Source organism: Chiloscyllium plagiosum, chromosome 23 (assembly GCF_004010195.1).
Source record: "Chiloscyllium plagiosum isolate BGI_BamShark_2017 chromosome 23, ASM401019v2, whole genome shotgun sequence".
Lineage (NCBI taxonomy): Eukaryota > Metazoa > Chordata > Chondrichthyes > Orectolobiformes > Hemiscylliidae > Chiloscyllium > Chiloscyllium plagiosum.
This window is the reverse complement of record NC_057732.1, coordinates 8,745,613-8,764,436: the sequence shown is the minus strand read 5'-3', so window position 1 is coordinate 8,764,436 and position 18,824 is coordinate 8,745,613. Positions and strand designations below refer to the sequence as shown.

The window sequence follows — 18,824 nt, the reverse complement described above, 5'->3', positions numbered from 1 at the left end:
AGCTCGGGTGCTCGTTGCTGTGGTTCTGTTCGCCGAGCTGGGAATATGTGTTGCAGACGTTTCGTCCCCTGTCTAGGTGACATCCTCGGTGCTTGGGAGCCTCCTGTGAAGCGCTTCTGTGATCTTTCCTCCGGCATTTGTAGTGGTGGAAAGATCACAGAAGCGCTTCACAGGAGGCTCCCAAGCACTGAGGATGTCACCTAGACAGGGGACGAAACGTCTGCAACACAAATTCCTAGCTCGGCGAACAGAACCACAACATCTTTTGACACTCCTAATTACCTGGAATTAACTTGCAATGATCTCTCCTGCTGTGAATTCTGTGCCTGTGTGCTTTCCTTCACTTCACCAGTGCAGCAGTGCTCCGAAACCTTGTGATTTTAAGTGAATCTGTTGGACTATAACCTGATATTGTGTGACTTCTGACTTTATCACCATCCCAGTCCAACACTGGCACCTCCACATCATGGTAATATATGTATAAGTCAGTGGCCACATGCAGGGGAACTTGCAACTGACAATTTTTTCCACAAATGTGCTGCCTTTATCCTTCATGATGGTGGAGGTCATGGGGCTTAGGATTGGTCTCTGGTCTAAATGTTGGGGAATTGCCATCCTGTATCCTGTGAATGGTACACAGTGAAGTGCTGTCAAAAAATTGTACTGACAAGATTTCTCCAGAGTTGGAGAGAGAGAGAAAGAGAGAGAGAGAGGGAAGATGCAAAACTGGTAAATCATTTCCATGTTCCTAACTGATTTGACTTTGGTGTACAGGGTGATGAGGAGTCAAGCCTCGGGCTTCCCATCAGCCCATTTATGGACCGTTCAGCTCCTCAGCTGGCCAAACTTCAGGAATCCTTCATTACACACATTGTGGGGCCATTGTGTAACTCCTATAACTCAGCAGGGCTCATACCAGGGAGATGGGTGGAGGATGATGATGAAGATGAAGAGGAAGAGGACGATGATGATGCTGAAACAACAGAGGAGGAAGGCACAGAAACGTTGGAAACAAGGCGAAGTGAGTATTATTTATTTCCAAAAGAAATGCTATCAAAGATAATCAGTATGGTACTAGCTGTATCCGAGGCATGGTCTTTTTGATCAAATATTTAAATGGCAAGGGAAATGAGGAATGTTTAATTCATTTCATTTTGAGCTTTGAATGTATTGGATGGTTTGCGCCAGTGTCTGGCGGATCTGCAGTTTTGTTGCAGTATTTGTTGACTGATTCCTTTAAGCCTTAATACAGCTTAATGGGTGCCACGTAGCCAGGTGTACAGCTGGTGACAAACTGTGTCAGTGACCCATGAGATTTCCCAGTCATCACACCTTGGCCGAACATTGTCCAGCACAGGTGCAAGCTGTGGATCTGTTGGTGTTGATTCCCTTCCAGAATCGGTGCCATAAAGTCAGCAATTAAAATGTCTGAGAATGAGGTTTGTGATAGAATTAAGGCAGGTCAGAAAATGCATTATTTCTTGTATGAGTCAGATTTGTCTATTGATGAATACAGAGTTCAAAATAAAAACATTTGAGTGTTGAACAATTTATTATCTGGAAGGAATTGGTTTACTTATTCAATCACCGGTTGAGATTAATCCCAATTCTTTATGTACAAATACACAAAATAATGTGTGACATTTAACATTTGTTTGCAATGCTATAGAAACGCAAGCCTTACATTAGACGTAAAGCTGTTAATAATCTGGAAGGAGTCAGAGCAGGCAACAATTTCTGACCTAGTGATATTAACTTTGTTTCTCTCTCCATAGTTGCTACCATTTTCTGACTTTTTATTTAGTTCTTATTACAGATTTCTAGTATCCAAAGTGTTTTACTATCCTAGACATTACATTGCATTCAAATTGAATCGGTTGAGGGCTGAAATAGTTTTCAGTGAACTTTGTCATAAAGCAAATTGTTTTTCTTTTACATGGTGATGTGACATCTTAGTCCATCATTGCCTCCTTTGTTAATCCTGTCACTGATTTGTATACCTTCTTGGATAATTCCTCATGCTACCTGATGACATGCTGTCAGACGGGTGGCATTGCTTGGTATTGTGCTGCTGGATGACATATTGCAGGCTGAATGTAATTGTACATCTACATTACTTTGTGGCTTTCTATTCCCTCATTATCATGTTAAACATCTCTATTTATGGGTCTTGATTGGATTTTGGTGAAAGTAAACAACTCTACCCAGATGACTCCAAAATTAGATTAGATTAGTTTTGATTTTAGATTACTTACAGTGTGGAAACAGGCCCTTCAGTCCAACAAATCCACACCGACCCTCCGAAGACCAACCCACCCAGAGCCATTCCCCTACATTTACCCCTACACCTAACACTACGGGCAATTCACCTGACCTGCACATTTTTGGACTGTGGGAGGAAACCAGAGCACCTGGAGGAAACCCACACAGACACGGGGAGAATGTGCAAACTCCACACAAACAGTTGCCCGAGGCTGGAATTGAACCTGGGTCTCTGGCACTGTGAGGCAGCAGTGCTAACCACCGTGCCACCCATTAATGGAGTGGTGAACAGTGAAGAAGGTTATCTAAGATTATAAAGAGATGTTGATCAATTGGGTGAATGGGCTGTGGAGTGACAGATGGAGTTTAATTTGGATAAATGTGAGATACTACATTTTGGTAAAACAAACAAGGACAGGATTTATACAGTTAATGGTAGGCCCCTGGATAGATTAGATTAGATTCTGGATTAGAGTGGTGCTGGAAAAGCACAGCAGTTCAGGCAGCATCCAAGGAGCAGGAAAATCGACATTTCAGGCAAAAGCCCTTCATCAGGAATAGAGGCAGAGTGCCTGCAGGGTGGAGCGATAAATGGGAGGGGGATGGGGATGGGGAGAAAGTAGCATGGAGTACAATAGGTGAATGGGGGTGGGGATGGAAGTGATCAGTCAGAGAGGAGGGTGGGGTAGGGTAGCAAAGAGTACAGTAGGTGAATGGGGATGGGGATGATGGTGATAAGTCAGGGAGGAGGGTGGAGTGGATAGGTGGAAAGGAAGATAGGAAGGTAGGACAGGTCATGGGGACAGTGCTGAGCTGGAAGGTTGGAACTGGGGTAAGGTGGGGGAAGGGGAAATGAAGAAACTGGTGATGCGCTGGGGTTGAAGTGTTCCGAGGTGGAAGATGAGGCGTTCTTCCTCCAGGCGTCTGGTGGTGAGAGAGCAGCAGTGAAGGAGGTGAAGGAGGCCCAGGACCTCCATGTCCTCAGCAGAGTGGGAGGGGGAGTTGAAATGTTGGACCATAGGGCGGTGTGGTTGATTGGTGCGGGTGTCCCAGAGATGTTCTCTAAAGCACTCTGCTAGGAGGCGCCCAGTCTCCCCAATGTAGAGGAGACTGTATCGGGAGCAACGGATACAATAAATGACATTGGTGGATGTGCAGGTGAAACTTTGATGGATGTGGAATGCTCCTTTGGGGCCTTGGATGGAGGTGAGGGAGGAGATGTGGGCGCAGGTTTTGCAAATCCTGCAGTGGCAGGGGAAGTTGCCAGGATGGGAGGGTGGGTTGTTGGGGGGCGTGGACCTGACCAGGTAGTCATGGAGGGAATGGTCTTTGCGGAAGGCGGAAAGGGGTGGGGAGGGAAATATATCCTGGTGGTGTGGTCCATTTGGAGGTCGCCTAGATTAGATTCCCTACAGTGTGGAAACAGGCCCTTTGGCCCAACAAGTCCACACCGATCCTCCAAAGAGTAACCACCCTGACCCATTTCCCTCTGACTAATGCACTTAATACTACGGGCAATTTAGCATGGCCAATTCACCTGACCTGCACATCTTTGGACTGTGGGAGGACACCCACGCAGACACGGGGAGAATGTGCAAACTCCACACAGACAGTCACCCAAGGCTGGAATTGAACCCAGGACCTTGGTGCTGTGAGCCACCGTGCCGCCCACGGTAGTGTTGTAGAACATAGACCTCGTGGTTCAGATACATGATTTTTTTAAAATTTGCATCACACATAGGCAGTGGTTAATATGTTTAACACACTTGCCTTCATTGCTCAGATCTTTGAGTCCCGGATTTGGGATGCTATGTTGAGGTTGTACAGAATGTTGGTGAAATTTCTTCTGGAGTACTGTGTCCGGTCCTGGTCATCCTGTTATAGGAAGGATGTTACTAAACTGGAGAGGGTTCAGAAATAATTTACCAGGATGCTGCCAGGAATGGAGGAATTAAATTATAAAAATAGGCTGGGACTTTTTTCACTGGAGAATGGAGGTCGTGGGGTGATGTTACAGAAGTTTAAGAAATCATAAGGGGCATGGATAAGGTGAGTAGCAACAGTCTTTTCCTCAGGGTAGGGACTTCAAAACCAGGGCGCATTGTTTAAGGTGAGAGGAGAAAGATTTAAAAAGGGCATGGGAGCAACTTTTTTTACAGAGAGAGTGATTCGTGTGTGGAATGAACTACCAGAGAATGTGGTGATGCAGGTACATTTGCAACATTTAAAAGACATTTGGATAAGTTCATGAATAGGAAAGGTTTGGAGGGAATAGAGTCGGTGTGGACTGGTTGGACTGAAGGGTCTGTTTTCGTGCTGTATGACTATGGCACATTGGATACTCTTTTTCTGTCAGCAATTGGTATCATTTGTGTGATTGCACATTCGTCTCTGGAACTTGAACTGGCACATTCAATAGCTCAGGATTTCTACTGTACTGTGTAAAAATAAACAAAAAAAAACCTGGCAGCTGCAAAGCACCTTCTCCTTGGGTATCAACATGTTCCACATACACAGAGAGTGATCAAACTGTGAAACTTGTTACTACATGGAGTGGTTGGAGCAAAGAATAGGTGCATTTAAGGAAAAGCTAGATCAGTACATGAGGGAGAAATTAGTTATAATTGGAAGGGAAGGAGTTTGTAGTTAGTTCAGAAGCTAGTTAATTGAGTGCAAGAAATTAAACTGGGATGATGACCTTGAACAAGCAAACATCAATTTTGATTTGTTGATCAATTTTGACTTGTTGAGCTAAACTGTAAAATTCAACATGATTCGACACAGAGTGATATTTGTTCACATGCAGTGATGGCTTTTACCTGTAGGAGATTGGGAAGTGACTTTGCTGCCACCTAGACCCTAAACGCTAGATAAATTTCCAGTCAGTTCATGTCGCAAAGCTATTTGCCATTCGGATTCATTTCTGCAAGGAACCTGGAACTTGCAAAGATCAAAGTAGATTTCCTGTTGTTGCCTCCAGCCTTTCACACGGGAATGCAATAGTTCATTCTTTGTGAGAAACATTGGATTAGAGATAACCTTGGTGTTGAATCTTATTCATACTTCTGGCTGAAATGTGTATTGGTTTTCAATCCTTCCGCACTTTCAGTTTTATTATATAAAACCATCATCACTATAGTTAGTACTGTTGGAATGGCATCAAGAAATCATTATCCTTGACTCCAAATCCTAGAGCTTTAAAATCACTGCAAGAGTGCATCTACTACTTTAAAGAAATACCCTTTGTCTGCACAAAGCCTATCCTGTCCAATATCACTGATCAATCTGCAAAAATATTCATGCCTTCTATCAGTATCCGCCAACCAGCCCATCAGAATGGAACACTTAACCAAGTTCCAGTCCAGTGCATCACCCCTGTACTTGCTGACCTACCCTGGGTCTTTAATCCAGGTATGCCAGGATTGCTCTGTGAAGTTAACAGAGATCCCAAAGGTTGGTCATCCTAACCAGCACTGTGTTTCGGAAGGCCCAAAGAGTCCATAATTAGCAGCTATAGGTTTAGAATAAGGAGATGGAAGATTCCGAGGGAATTTGAGGGGAAACCTTCTCATCCACAGACTGCTGGGAGTCTGGAACTCATTGCCCAAAAGGATGGTGGGAGGCAGCAACAGTCAACAATTTAAAAAGTACTTGGATATCCATTTGAAGTGCTGTAACCTCTACAGCTACAGACCATGAACTAGAAAGTAGGATTTAGGGTGGATGTTCATCTGTCATTTGGCATAATAGGCCAGTTTCTAATGCTGTAAATTTCTAGGTGTCTACTTCTGCACTCCTCCAAATCTGGCCTCTTGAATAATCTAGTTTTTCATCTGTCCATCATTGCTAGCGATGCTTTCTACTATTTAGAATTTAAGATCAGGAAATCCACCGCTAAACCGCTCCACTGCTCTGTACCTCCGCCCACTCCATAAATTTAGTTGAAACATGTTCTGCAACCAAGCATTGGCCACCTGCCCTCATGACATTCTGAGAAGGAGAGGGAACATCCAAACTGAGTATGTGTTTTAGGTTAATGAGCTTGAACCAGTGAGACAAATCAACCTAACTGTAGATAGACAGGGGGTGGTGTGGTGGTGGTGGTGTTCAATGTCCATCATCAGGTGTGGTCCAATAATAGCTGGTCAGGTCCTAAAGGACATAGCTGCTAGACTCCGTCTGCAACAGGTGGTGAGGGAGCCAACAAGAAGGCAGAATAATCTCAACCACATCTTAACCAATCTACCTGTCCATCCATGACAGTATTGGTAAGTGTGGCCACCATACAGTCCTTATGGAGAAAAAATCCCACCTTCACATTCAGGATACTCTCTATCAGGTTGTATGTATGGTGCTACCGTGCTGTAAATGGGACAGACCTTGACAAAGCTAGACAATTAAAACTGGGCATCTATGAGATGCCATGGGCCATCAGCAGCCAATGTTGCAACCTATAACCTTTTAGCTCAGCATATTCCCCCACCCTACCATTACCATTAAGCAGGGGATTAACCGTGGTTCAGTGAACAGTGCAGGAGGGCATGCCAGGAGCAGCACCAGGCACACGTGAAATTGAGGTGTCAACCTGATGAAGCTACAACATAGGACTACTTCAATGCGATGCAGCATGCAATAGAAAAAGCTAAGCAATCTCACAAACCAACAGTAAGCTCTGCAGTCTTGAATAGTGGTGGACAATTAAACAAATAAATGGAAGGGAGAAGTTCCACCAATATCCCTAACCTCAATGCAGAGGGAATCCAGCACATCAATGCCAAAGCCAAGGCTGTTGTGTTTGCAACAGTCTTCAGCCAGAAGTACTGAGTGGATGATCCATCTCAACCACAGATACTATCCTTCAATCAATTTAATTCAATCCATGTGATATCAAGAACCAGCTGAAGTCATTACAATGGCTTTGGGCCCTGACAACATTCTGGCAATAGTACTGAAGACTCATGTACCAGAACTAGTCACACGCTTAGCCAAGCTGCTCCAGTGTAGCTACAACATTGGCATCTACCCAACAATATGTAAAATTACCTGGATATGCCCTGTACACAAGAAAGGGGCAAATCCATTCAACCTGGTAAGTTACAGCACCATCAGTCTACTTCTAGAGGGGGATGTGAAAGAGACTTCCCTTGACACGAATGCAGTATTTGGCCGAGTGTGACATCGACGAGCTCCTGGTGAAATTGGAATCAATGGGAATCAAGCATAAAGAATTCTCTGCTGGTTGGAGTCATATTTGCCACAAAGGGAAGATGGTTGTGGTTATAGAGTCATAGAGATGTACAGCATGGAAACAGACCCTTCGGTCCAACCTGTCCATGCCAACCAGATATTCAAACCCAATCTAGTCCCACTTGCCAGTACCCGGCCCATATCCCAGTGGTTGTTGGAGGTCAGTCATCTCAGCTCCGGGACATCTCTGAGGAGTTCCTCACGGAGTATCTTGGGCCCAACCATCCCCAGCTGCTTCATCAATCACCTTTCCTCCATCATAAGGCCAGAAATGGGAACAATACCAATAATTGAATAATATTCAGTGTTATTCATGACTTCTCAGATATTGAAGTAGTTTAGATTCCCTACAGTGCGGAAACAGGCTCTTCGGCCCAACCAGTCCACACCGACCCTCCGAAGAGTAACCCACCCAGACCCATTTCCCTCTGACTAATGCACCTAACACTATGGGCAATTTTAGCATGGCCAATTCACCTGACTTGCACATCTTTGGATTGTGGGAGGAAACCCAAGCAAACACAGGGAGAATGTGCAAACTCCACACAGACAGTCACCTGAGGCTGGAATCGATCCTGGGACCCTGGTGCTGTGAGGCAGCAGTGCTAACCACTGAGCCACCATGATGCCCCAAAGTACATGAATGCTGGAAATCTGAAACAAACACAGAGAATGCTGGAGAAACTCAGCAGGTCTGGCAGTGCCTGTGTAGGGAGAAACAGAATTAATGTATCACGTCTGATTAGATTCCCTACAGTGTGGAAACAGGCCCTTTGGCCCAACAAGTCCACACCAACCCTCCGAAGAGTAACCCACCCAGACCCATTTCCCTCTGACTGATGCACCTAACATTATGGGCAATTTTTGCATGGCCAATTCACCTGCCCTGCACATCTTTGGACTGCGGGAGAAAACCCACGCAGACACTGGGAGAATGTGCAAACTCCACACAGACAGTCACCCGAGGCTGGAATTGAACCTGGGACCAAGGGTCAAATGCAGCAAAACCTGAACAACATCCAATCTTTTTTTAAAAAATTAACCTACTTTTCTAATCAACCTGTCCAGAGATGGTGTTACACACCTCCGGAGCATGTGAGACTTGAATCCAGGCCTTCAGGTCCAGGGATGGGGATACTACCACTGTGCCAGAGGGGAGCTCCAGCATCCAGTCTATTGCTGATAAGTGACAAGTAACATTTGTGCTACACGAATGCCCAGCAATGAACATCTCCACCAAAAGTGAATCTAACCATTGCCCATTAATACTCATTGGGATTATCTTTGCTGAATCCTCCATTATCATCATCGTAGGGGGTGAGCATTGATCAGAAACTGAACTGGATTAGTCATGTTCATACTGTGTCTACAAGAACAGGCCAGATTCTAGGCATTCTGCAGTAACTCATTTCTGATTCCCAAAATCTAGCCGCCTTCTCCAAGACGCAAGGAAAGTGATGGAATACTCCCCACTTGCCCTGGATCGGTGCAGCTCCAACTCTCCTGAAGCTTGACATCATCCAGCACAAAGCAGCCCGCTTGATTGGCACCCATATAAGTCCTTCAAGCATTCACTCCATGACTAATGCACACTGGCAGCATTGTGTACCACCTAATAGATGCATTCACTGTAATAATTCACCAAGGCCCCTTCAAGAGTACCTACCAAACCCCTGGCCTCTATTGCCTAGAACGAGGGCAACAGATTCATAGGAGAACCAACACACCAAGTTCCCCTCCAAGTCATATGCCATCCCGACATAGAACTATATGACTGTTTTGTCTCTGTCACTGGGTCAACATTGCTATTTGCTGTCAGATTTTATTTGATAATTTCCTCTGAAGTACTCTGTAAAATTTTAATCATGTGAAAGGCACTGTAAGAAGGCAAGTTATAGATGTTCTGGTAACCAACTTCATTAGTCAAACATTGACGACATCAAGGCTTTGACCCGGCACAAACTCAGTGCTCTCACCACCTACTCCATCGTTCTCTTTAGCCACTGTCACAAATGCTTTGTTAACCGCAGCCTCCAACCTGAATTATATAATTTCTACAGTGTGGAAGCAGGCAATTTGGCCCCTCAAGTCCACACTAACCCTTCAAAGAGCGTCCTACCCAACCCCAGCCATCCCAATCCTATCCCTGTAACCCTGCGTTCCCTGTCACTAACCTGCCTAGCCTGCACATCTCTGGACAGTATGGGCAATTTGGCATGGCCAATCCACCTAACCTGTATATCTTTGGACAGTGGAAGGAAACCGGAGCACCTGGAGGAAACCCATGCAGACAAGGGGAGAATGTGCAAACTCCACACAGATAGTTACCTGGGGTTGGAATCCAACCCAGGTCCCTGGCACTGTGAGGCAGCAGTGCTAAATACTGAGTCACTGTGCCACACTGTGAGACATTGAAGCTTCTGAGGCTATGCCCTTTCCATCGTCACGCTTTTCAGTTAGAGTGTTTGTAAGTTCTTTTACAAATTTATCACTAGCTCCTTGCTTTGATATTCTGTGGGGGTGCAATCAGGCTAAGATGCAGAACAGGCAAAATAGCTCATTGACCTCAAATCTACTGACATCAACGTAGCTAAATAACAAGTGGGTAATGGACTGAGTTAATTCCACACACTCTGTGCCCCTGTCTAAATTTAATTCAATTCCCATCAACTCAAGATGCACAACCAAAGATGCCATCTCTTTTTTTTATTGGTTTAAGCTTTTTCTTCTGTCTTCCTTAATGACCCATCTACATATTGGAAATACCACAGCATACAAGGTTACAGGTCAAGTCCTGGGAAAGGGGATTAGAATAGATGGGTGTTTAATGACTGGCATGGCCTGAAGGGGCTGTTTCTGTGCTGTAAAAACTCTTGTGACTCTAAATCACTCTGTGCCACTCTTCAATACGTATTGTTCAATTTGATACAGGGGATTGTGTGTGATACACCTGCATGTGGTAATGGGGAGAGAGAGAGACTGTGTTCTACCTTTACTGATCTTATCACAGCGTTGTAAATGCCTGTAAAACTTCAACATTTCATGCAGCAGGATTTATTAAGCAGCTGCTGGTAACAATTATTGATTAATGTTCCCCAGAAATAAAATATAAACTCTAAACACCTCCCTACAGTCAGTGGCCCATATCACTGTCAGCAAATATATAGCCACAGTCAGCAGTCTTGTTTATTGCAATGTTGGTGCCACAAAACACAAATCTTATCCAATCCATAAATTAATCCCTTTGTATTAGGTTCCATGATTGGCATCTGTCTTATATCCCTTGATCTACTTTATAGCCTGACTTAACTGTCTTTTACTCATTTGCCATCTATTTCTGCGTGAGTTCTAATTAATCACCTCTTGAATTTTCTCTAGCTGTCAATAAAATAAACTTTTCCATGAGTGAATGACATCATTTGACATTTAAAATTCTGGCTTGCTCTGACATTTTGTGCCTGAATGTCAGTTGTATAGGTGGGGCAGGCAAGACAGATGGAAAGATAAACGCTATTTTAGCGAGCAACGTCCCCTTCAGCTTTTCTTCCTCGTTTGTTGAATTATGCGGGACACTCTTCAAAGGAATATTGTATTCAAGTTAACAGCATAGAAATTTCTTCTTGGGATGGGGCATCATCGGCGAGATTAGAAATTGTTGGCTATCCCTCAGTTCCCTTGGAAAGGTGATGGTCTCCATCGCCACCATGGATTGGAGGAATCCAACTTTGTTAGTCCTAACTTTAAATGCATAGTATCCACTGGTATTGCACACTATGCATTGTCATATCGGTATGAGAGACAGTGTTAACTGGATCCAAGCTTGGAGGTGAATTATTAGCAAAAACAGAGTTTGTTTATTTATTTATAATCAAAGTCTCCCAGCTCTTTCTCGCCAATTCCCCCCACCACCAAAAATAAAATCAGTTCCAGTTGGACATTGTAGGACTAGGTAAGGAGTGGCGAATTGGCAACCCTCTTTTCAAATTTCTCAGTTGCCTTGACAAAAATGTGTATTTTCTTAGCATGAACCTATGCCTGTCTCTAACAAAAAGAATAGTAATCCCCCTGTTTACTGTATCTGTGGAGAGACAATAACATGGTTCTCTTGAGTTAAAGGAAATAACAGTTTTATCCTGTACTCACGCTGAGATGTGACATCATGCAAACACAAGTATGAAGTTAAAGAGGAATACGTTTTATGTATGTCAGTGTTTGGTCCCCTTGCTGAAACCATTTCAATCCATGAAAGCCCCAGTATTAACCTCAAAACTCAAAAATCGATTATCCATATTTTATCACTATCTTTGCTATCCATATGACAATTAATTAACACCATCTTTTATTCTCTTTCAACCTTAACGACTTGATGTTGACGCAAGGTGCGTCCGATTTAACAAGCAGGGGCTTGAGATTTCAACTAGACCTTCAGAAAAAGGCCAGGCACTCCTCCACAGGATGTGAGAGGAAATTAATGGATTGGTTTCACCAGTTCCCCTTCAGCCTTGTCCTATGGCAACATTGGCAGAGGGCCCGGGTACACACTGTGGACTAGTCGGGAACCATTGAGACCAAATAAAAGGGGAGAAGATAACATTTTATACAAAAAAAGACTTGAAGAAAATGTTTGTGTGTGACCCAGCAGTAAAAATAATGCATCATGGCACCATTGTTATGGAAATGTCCTGGATATGGCATTATCAACAATATGGGGAGGCATTGGCTTAGTGGTAATATTGCTGGACTGTTTAATCCAGAGACCAAGGTAATGTTCCGGGCACCCAGGTTCGAATCCCACCACAACAGAATCCGAATTCAATAAGTATCTGTAATTAGGAGTCCAATGATGACTGTGAATCCATTGTTGATTTTTGGAAAAAAACCCATCTGGTTCACTAATATCCTTTCAGGAGGGAAACAGACATCCTTACCTGGTCTGGCCTGCCTGTGACTCCAGACCCTCAGCAATGCCACTGAGTTTTAACTGTCCTCTGGTCAATTAGGGATGGACAGTAAATCCTGCCTAGGCGGTAATGCCCTCATCCCGTGAATGAATAATTATTTTAAAAAAGGTAAAGTTGCCATGGACCAAGCCAATCACAGAACTGCTGTCTTGATTGAGAAAGAGATAACTGATGGTGGTTGACCATAGCCCAGGTGAGGTTGAGAAGGTGATTTCTTCATGGTAGCCTTAGCCAATGTGGGAATATCAACATCAATAGTTATCTTGAAATAATGTTCCTGAAATCACAATGTTTTTGTGTCATTTTCAAAAGGCATTGAATCCCATTATAAATGGGACAAGTTACCATTAAGATGTTACATTTCATACATGATTTGGAGATGCCAGTGTTGGACTGGGGTGTACAAAGTTAAAAATCACACAACACCAGGTTATAGTCCAACAGGTTTAATTGGAAGCATACTAGCTTACGGAGCGATGCTCCTTCATCAAATGATAATGGAGGGCTCGATCGTAACACTGAATTTATAGCAAAAATTTATAGTGTGATGTAACTGAAATAATACATTGAAAAATTGATTGTCTGTTAAGCCTTTCATTTATCTCTATTATCTCACTTTTTAGATTAGAATCAATCTAATCATCATGGCATAGACAGAGAACACAGGGGGCTAACACCTTCAACATATTGTAACCCTCACCCTCACCTTGACCTCTTTCCACCTATCACATTTCCAACGCCCCTCCTCCAAGTCCCTCCTCCCTACCTTTTATCTTCTCCTGCTGAACACTCTCTACTCATTCCTGAAGAAGGGCCTGTGCCCGAAACGTCGAATCTCCTGTTCCCTGGATGCTGCCTGACCTGCTGTGCTGTTCCAGCAATAAAGTTTCAACCTTCAACATATTGTCTAGCTATCACCATTGTTAACAGCTAACCCGAGAATGCAACTTTAAAAAAAAAGGTTTTGTGATTTACACATGAAAGAAGTGAAACTATCACGGTATTCTAACAGATGAAAGGCTTAACAGACAATCAATTTTTCAATGTATAATTTCAGTTACATCACACTGTAAATTTTTGCTATAAATTCTGTGTTACGATCGAGCCCTCCACTATCACCTGATGAAGGAGCATCGCTCCGAAAGCTAGTGTGCTTCCAATTAAACCTGTTGCACTATAACCTGGTGTTGTGTGATTTTTAACATTTCATACAGGTTTCAAAGAGGTGTAGAATCCCCTACAGTGTAGAAAGAGGCCCTTTGGCTCAACAAGTCCACGCTGACCCTCTGAAGTGTAACCACCCAGACTCATTCCCCTACCCTGTTATCCTCCATTTACCCCTGACTAATGCACCTAACCTACACATCCCCGTACACTGTGGGCCATTTAACATGGCCAGTTCACATAAACTGCACATCTTCGGGCTGTGGGAGGACACCAGAGGAAACCCATGCAGACACGGGGAGAATGTGCAAACTCCACACAGACAGTCCCCCAAGGCTGGAACCTAGGTCACTCTGCTGTGAGGCAGCAGTGCTAACCACTGAGCCACCATGCCGCCTTTGAAACTAATGAATGAAATACAATTTCACATTGTATTTGACCAAATGTATATGCTATGCATGTTTTGCTCGGTAAGTGTAACAGTCAATCCTTTGATGTTCAGTTTCTACTGCTTGTAGTAGATGAGTTGGAATTAATGTGATTTTACCACTGATGCCATACACGATAAAACCAAAATCCAAAGTAACCAGCAATTTTTTAAAAAATTTGCACCTAGCAGCTACTTCTCCCAGTTATGAGCAGTTGCATCCAGAATTTCATCATTAAAGTAATCACACTTTAACTAACTTCACTAGCTGATTGATGTTTGATCTATTCTACCTGAAATTGGCAAGTTCTTATTGAATTGTCTGAAATAGTCAGTGTACTTATTAGACTCTAAGTGGAGCCTTTTTAATTGCTGTCACATAATAGCAACCGGTCAACAGCATGTTCTTCGTATTGAAGGCTGCCTGTGATGAGCATGGACAATGTAAAGACAGTGGAGACTGTACTTGAGAGAGGTTGCTCTGTTGTACAATGTGTCATTGACAAAAAAAAGTAGAAAATGCCATTCAAGAATGACTAGTTTGTAGGGACTTCCATTGACCTGCAATTGTTGCTCACATATATCACCTTATATAAGTGAGATACAAACTAATTTATCTCTTTCAACTCTTGCCCAACAGTGGGAGAGGGATGTAGGAAACGAAGAAAAGTCTTCTGCCAGATTACGCAGCACCTGATGGAAAACCATGAAATGTGGAAGAAGGTAATTGAAGAGGAACAGAGGGAAGCAGAGCTCGAACAGCAAGACCAGTCCTCCCTGCATCAAAGCTCAGAGACAATCCAAGCAATTACTGAGGAAGAGGAGGAGAAGAATAATGAAGAATCAGAAGGGACGTCAGAGACGCAAATTAGTTTGAATCCAAATACAACCAATGAGACATTAGGAGATGATAAAAATGACTGAATTGTGCATCAATGTTTTTTATTCTGTTCCAGCACAAGACTTTGACACAATACTGTAGATGTTTAGGACAATGTGCCTACAGCTGTGATGGTGTAAAGTTGCTATGAAGGAGAAGAACAGGACTAAAGAAACCTCACCAAGGAAGCTTCTGAATTGCACCACTGGCTGAATTAGACTTTGAACACTCAATGGTTATCCAGTAGGACTATGGTGTACTTCTTCATTGACATATCTTGTTTAACAACACACGCATCTGTAAAAGGAAAACACACTGATTTGTTGTCCGACCACAGTGGCCGTCAAAATGAAGGAAGACGTACTTCGAAAGCAAATACGTGGCAGAAAATGCTGCGGTACTCAGTCTGTAGCTTTTGCTCTATTTTGAGTGAAAGTTGAAAGCTTTATCAGAGTTTAGGATATGGCCTGCCAATATCTTTTGTGTACATAACCTTGTAGCTCACCAGCTTTGTATAAGCAATCTCTGTGTAGCTGTAGTACTTGTACATTGCGAAAATGGACATGAACAAATGTTTTAGAAACAGACTGGCAGACATATGGAGGGCCATTTCACTTTATAAAAGGTACATGCTACAAGCCAAACTCCTAGTTAAGGATTTATATCCATTTTGAATATTTTTATTGTTTATTTACATTCAATGATAATTACTTGCAAAAGATAACAGTTTATTGTAGATATAAAGAACATTTTCTATTGGCTTTTGTAAATAGCAAGCTCTCAAACCAATTTTGTGATTTTGTAAAGATGGTTATGAAAATATCACATTTGAAAAATTCTTATTGTACTGACATGACTTAGTACATTCTTATATTATGCCAGCATAATTTAATACACGCAAGTTGAGGTGCGTACTGAACTTTAAAAGATGATCATTATTCGGATTATATTCGCATTGACCCTTAAGATACTGTTTACTGGTGATGGTACTGAGTTGATTTGCAATAGAATTACAGTACAGCCTGACACTTCCTGAGGGCCCACTCTCTGTGCATCTTAGATATTGTGTGATAGTTGGTGCTGTGAATTACAGTACTGTTCCCATTTACTATTTGAGTCCATCTAGGAATGAGCTGTTGGACAGTCTAACACAGCATCAGTTTATGTTGAAGTTATTCAGTCTGTCTCCACACCTTGCATGAGTTGTTTGAAAACTAATATTTACTGAGCTAAGAGTTCCCCTTTCTTCAATCCTGATTATCATTTCATATTTTTCATACTTTGTTTGGGTCCAAGTCATATTCCCACGATGAGGTTTGATGGATCTAAAAACCTGAGTGCCCTTCTAATAAAATACTCCGGCCCATAGATAAAACTATAATGCTGTGCAATACATAGTGGGTTCATGTTAAATTCGCGAAAATTGCCTTTTGCCGAGGTTAGGCAGGACTGAAGAATTGTGTTTTAATACACAAAGTGTAATGGAAATCTTAACCCCCCCCCGCCCCTCCATTTCATTTCAGAACTGTTGATGTTTGAGTCAAGTTAACATTTTAATATTCATGAGCTCCACCTCCCAGCAGTGACCCCTGAAGGGCCTGTCCCTGTGCTGTGCTGTTCAATATTCTATGTTCAAAACTGAGCTTGATTGATTTTGCTTAGGCAGGGAAGGGTTAGAAAATCATGGAAGAGAGATGGAGTTAAGATATAAATGAGCTATGATCTGTTTGAATGGTGGAAGATGCTCCACCTGATGAATGGCCTACTGTTGTCCCCATGTTCCTAAGACCTTAATGTTCCTTTCAACTCTGGGGCTGAACCTTACCATTTGTGGCTAAATGGGAGTCACGATGTGTTTGGTGCAATGAGTCTTGCATTGAGACTGAGTGCATTTACTCACCATGTCTTGCCAGATTCACCACATTAGTCGCAGCTGGAGCCCTCGCAATGAGTATCACGTCCTATCTCTGCCCCAGCTTACCTTGTGCCGTTCACAGAGGAACGTATCGCTCACAGAGGACCTCCACAAGAGCAGCATCCCTTGGGGCCACGTTATCTTCAAAGCCCATTGCACACTAGTAGGTGTGCTGCCATTTACATAGCCTGCTCCTCGGCTGTGTTAGGCATCAGGCAGAGGAGGAGAGGCTCACACGTTGGCTTCTTGGAGAGGGACATGGAGGCACTTTTGGATGGGGTAGTGGAGCGAAGAGGAGTTCTCGTCCCAGAGGACTGGCAGGAGTGGACACATCACCACACTATGTCAGCCTGGTGGGAGATCACCACACAGGTCAGTGCCATCTCCATGATGAGGCAGACTGGACATCAGTGCAGGAAGAAGGTCAGTGATCTCCTCCCCTCTGCCAGAGTAAGTGTAATACTCGGCCCTCTGCTGCCTAACACTTCACTGTGCACCAACCTCCCAGCAAAGCTGTGACACCCCTTCTGTTGCATGAAACCCCTCCCCTCACTCTCTGTTTTTACCTCCCCATCCTTCTATATGACTAAACCCCCCTCCTCAGGTCCGGTATGCTGCCTGCCCACTCTCTCAGAACACCTCACCAATGTGTGCCATCCCCTACAGCCGTACTACACACGTGTGCCTTACTCATTTGGCCCCTTCATGCTATTGCAGGCGAAGGCATCCCATAATACGTCAGAATGATGTCAGAGCGTTTTTAGATTAGATTAGATTACATTACAATGTGGAAACAGGCCCTTCGGCCCAACAAGTCCACACCGACCCGCCGAAGCGTAACCCACCCATACCCCTACATTTACCCCTTACCTAACACTACGGGCAATTTAGCGTGGCCAATTCACCTGACCTGTACATCTTTGGACTGTGGGAGGAAACCGGAGCACCCAGAGGAAACCCACACAGACACGGGGAGAATGTGCAAACTCCACACACAGTCAGTCACCTGAGGCGGGAATTGAACCCGGGTCTATGAGGGGCTGTGTTGGACATCTGTGTCCTCAAACATACCCCCACCCGCCACAACTGCCACCACTCTGACCAGAGAAGACATGGACTGCTCCTCGGGGTGGGGGGGAATGTGGAGACATCAATCTCCTGACAGGCGGGCAAGTGACATTAGTCATCCCCCATTAACCAGGTGTCAGATACAACTCCAGACCACTGGCTGGGAAGCATTGTGCCTTACAGGTGCCCACAAGGAGACAGCTTGGAGCCAGGAGGTGCCCAACCAGAGCAAAGGGATCTCTTCCTGGAGCCTGCACAGTTTCCATCCAGGAGAGTGCAGATATGGCCAGATTCTCCACCACCTCCTCCAACTACACCTCCAACTAGACCTCCAACTGCACCACCTCCTCCAACTACACCTCCATCTGTACCACCTCCTCCAACTACACCCCCATCTGTACCACCTCCTCCAACTACACCCCCATCAGCACCACCTCCTCCAACTACACCTCCATCTGTACCACCTCCTCCAACTACACCTCCATCTGTACCACCTCCTCCAACTACACCTCCATCTGTACCACCTCCTCCAACTACACCTCCATCTGTACCACCTCCTCCAACTACACCTCCATCTGTACCACCTCCTCCAACTACACCTCCATCTGTACCACCTCCTCCAACTACACCTCCATCTGTACCACCTCCTCCAACTACACCTCCATCTGTACCACCTCCTCCAACTACACCTCCATCTGTACCACCTCCTCCAACTACACCTCCATCTGTACCACCTCCTCCAACTACACCTCCATCTGTACCACCTCCTCCAACTACACCTCCATCTGTACCACCTCCTCCAACTACACCTCCATCTGTACCACCTCCTCCAACTACACCTCCATCCGTACCACCTCCTCCAACTACACCTCCATCTGTACCGCCTCCTCCAACTACACC

General features: G+C 44.1%; 2 protein-coding genes across 9 annotated transcripts in view; both read left to right on the top strand.

Annotated features, from left to right (window-relative positions):
* Positions 1-18,824, top strand: part of pde3a (phosphodiesterase 3A, cGMP-inhibited) — a 487,762-nt gene that overhangs the window by 453,445 nt on the left and 15,493 nt on the right. For 6 of the 8 annotated variants that reach the window (XM_043713455.1, XM_043713454.1, XM_043713460.1 and 3 more), the window contains 2 exons: positions 775-1,021; positions 14,702-15,868. In XM_043713455.1, the coding sequence (XP_043569390.1) occupies positions 775-1,021; positions 14,702-14,985 (531 nt within the window). In that variant the 3' untranslated portion in view covers positions 14,986-15,868. Of the gene's footprint in view, positions 1-774; positions 1,022-14,701; positions 15,869-18,824 lie in introns of those variants that run through there. The other 2 variants (XR_006315047.1, XR_006315046.1) reach the window with 1 other exon arrangement.
* Positions 17,115-18,822, top strand: LOC122561443 (formin-like protein 5; the record flags this gene model as incomplete). The annotated part of the gene is made up of 2 exons (XM_043713186.1): positions 17,115-17,228; positions 18,058-18,822. Coding segments are annotated over exons 1-2 (879 nt in total), but the record flags the coding sequence as incomplete, so codon positions are not given.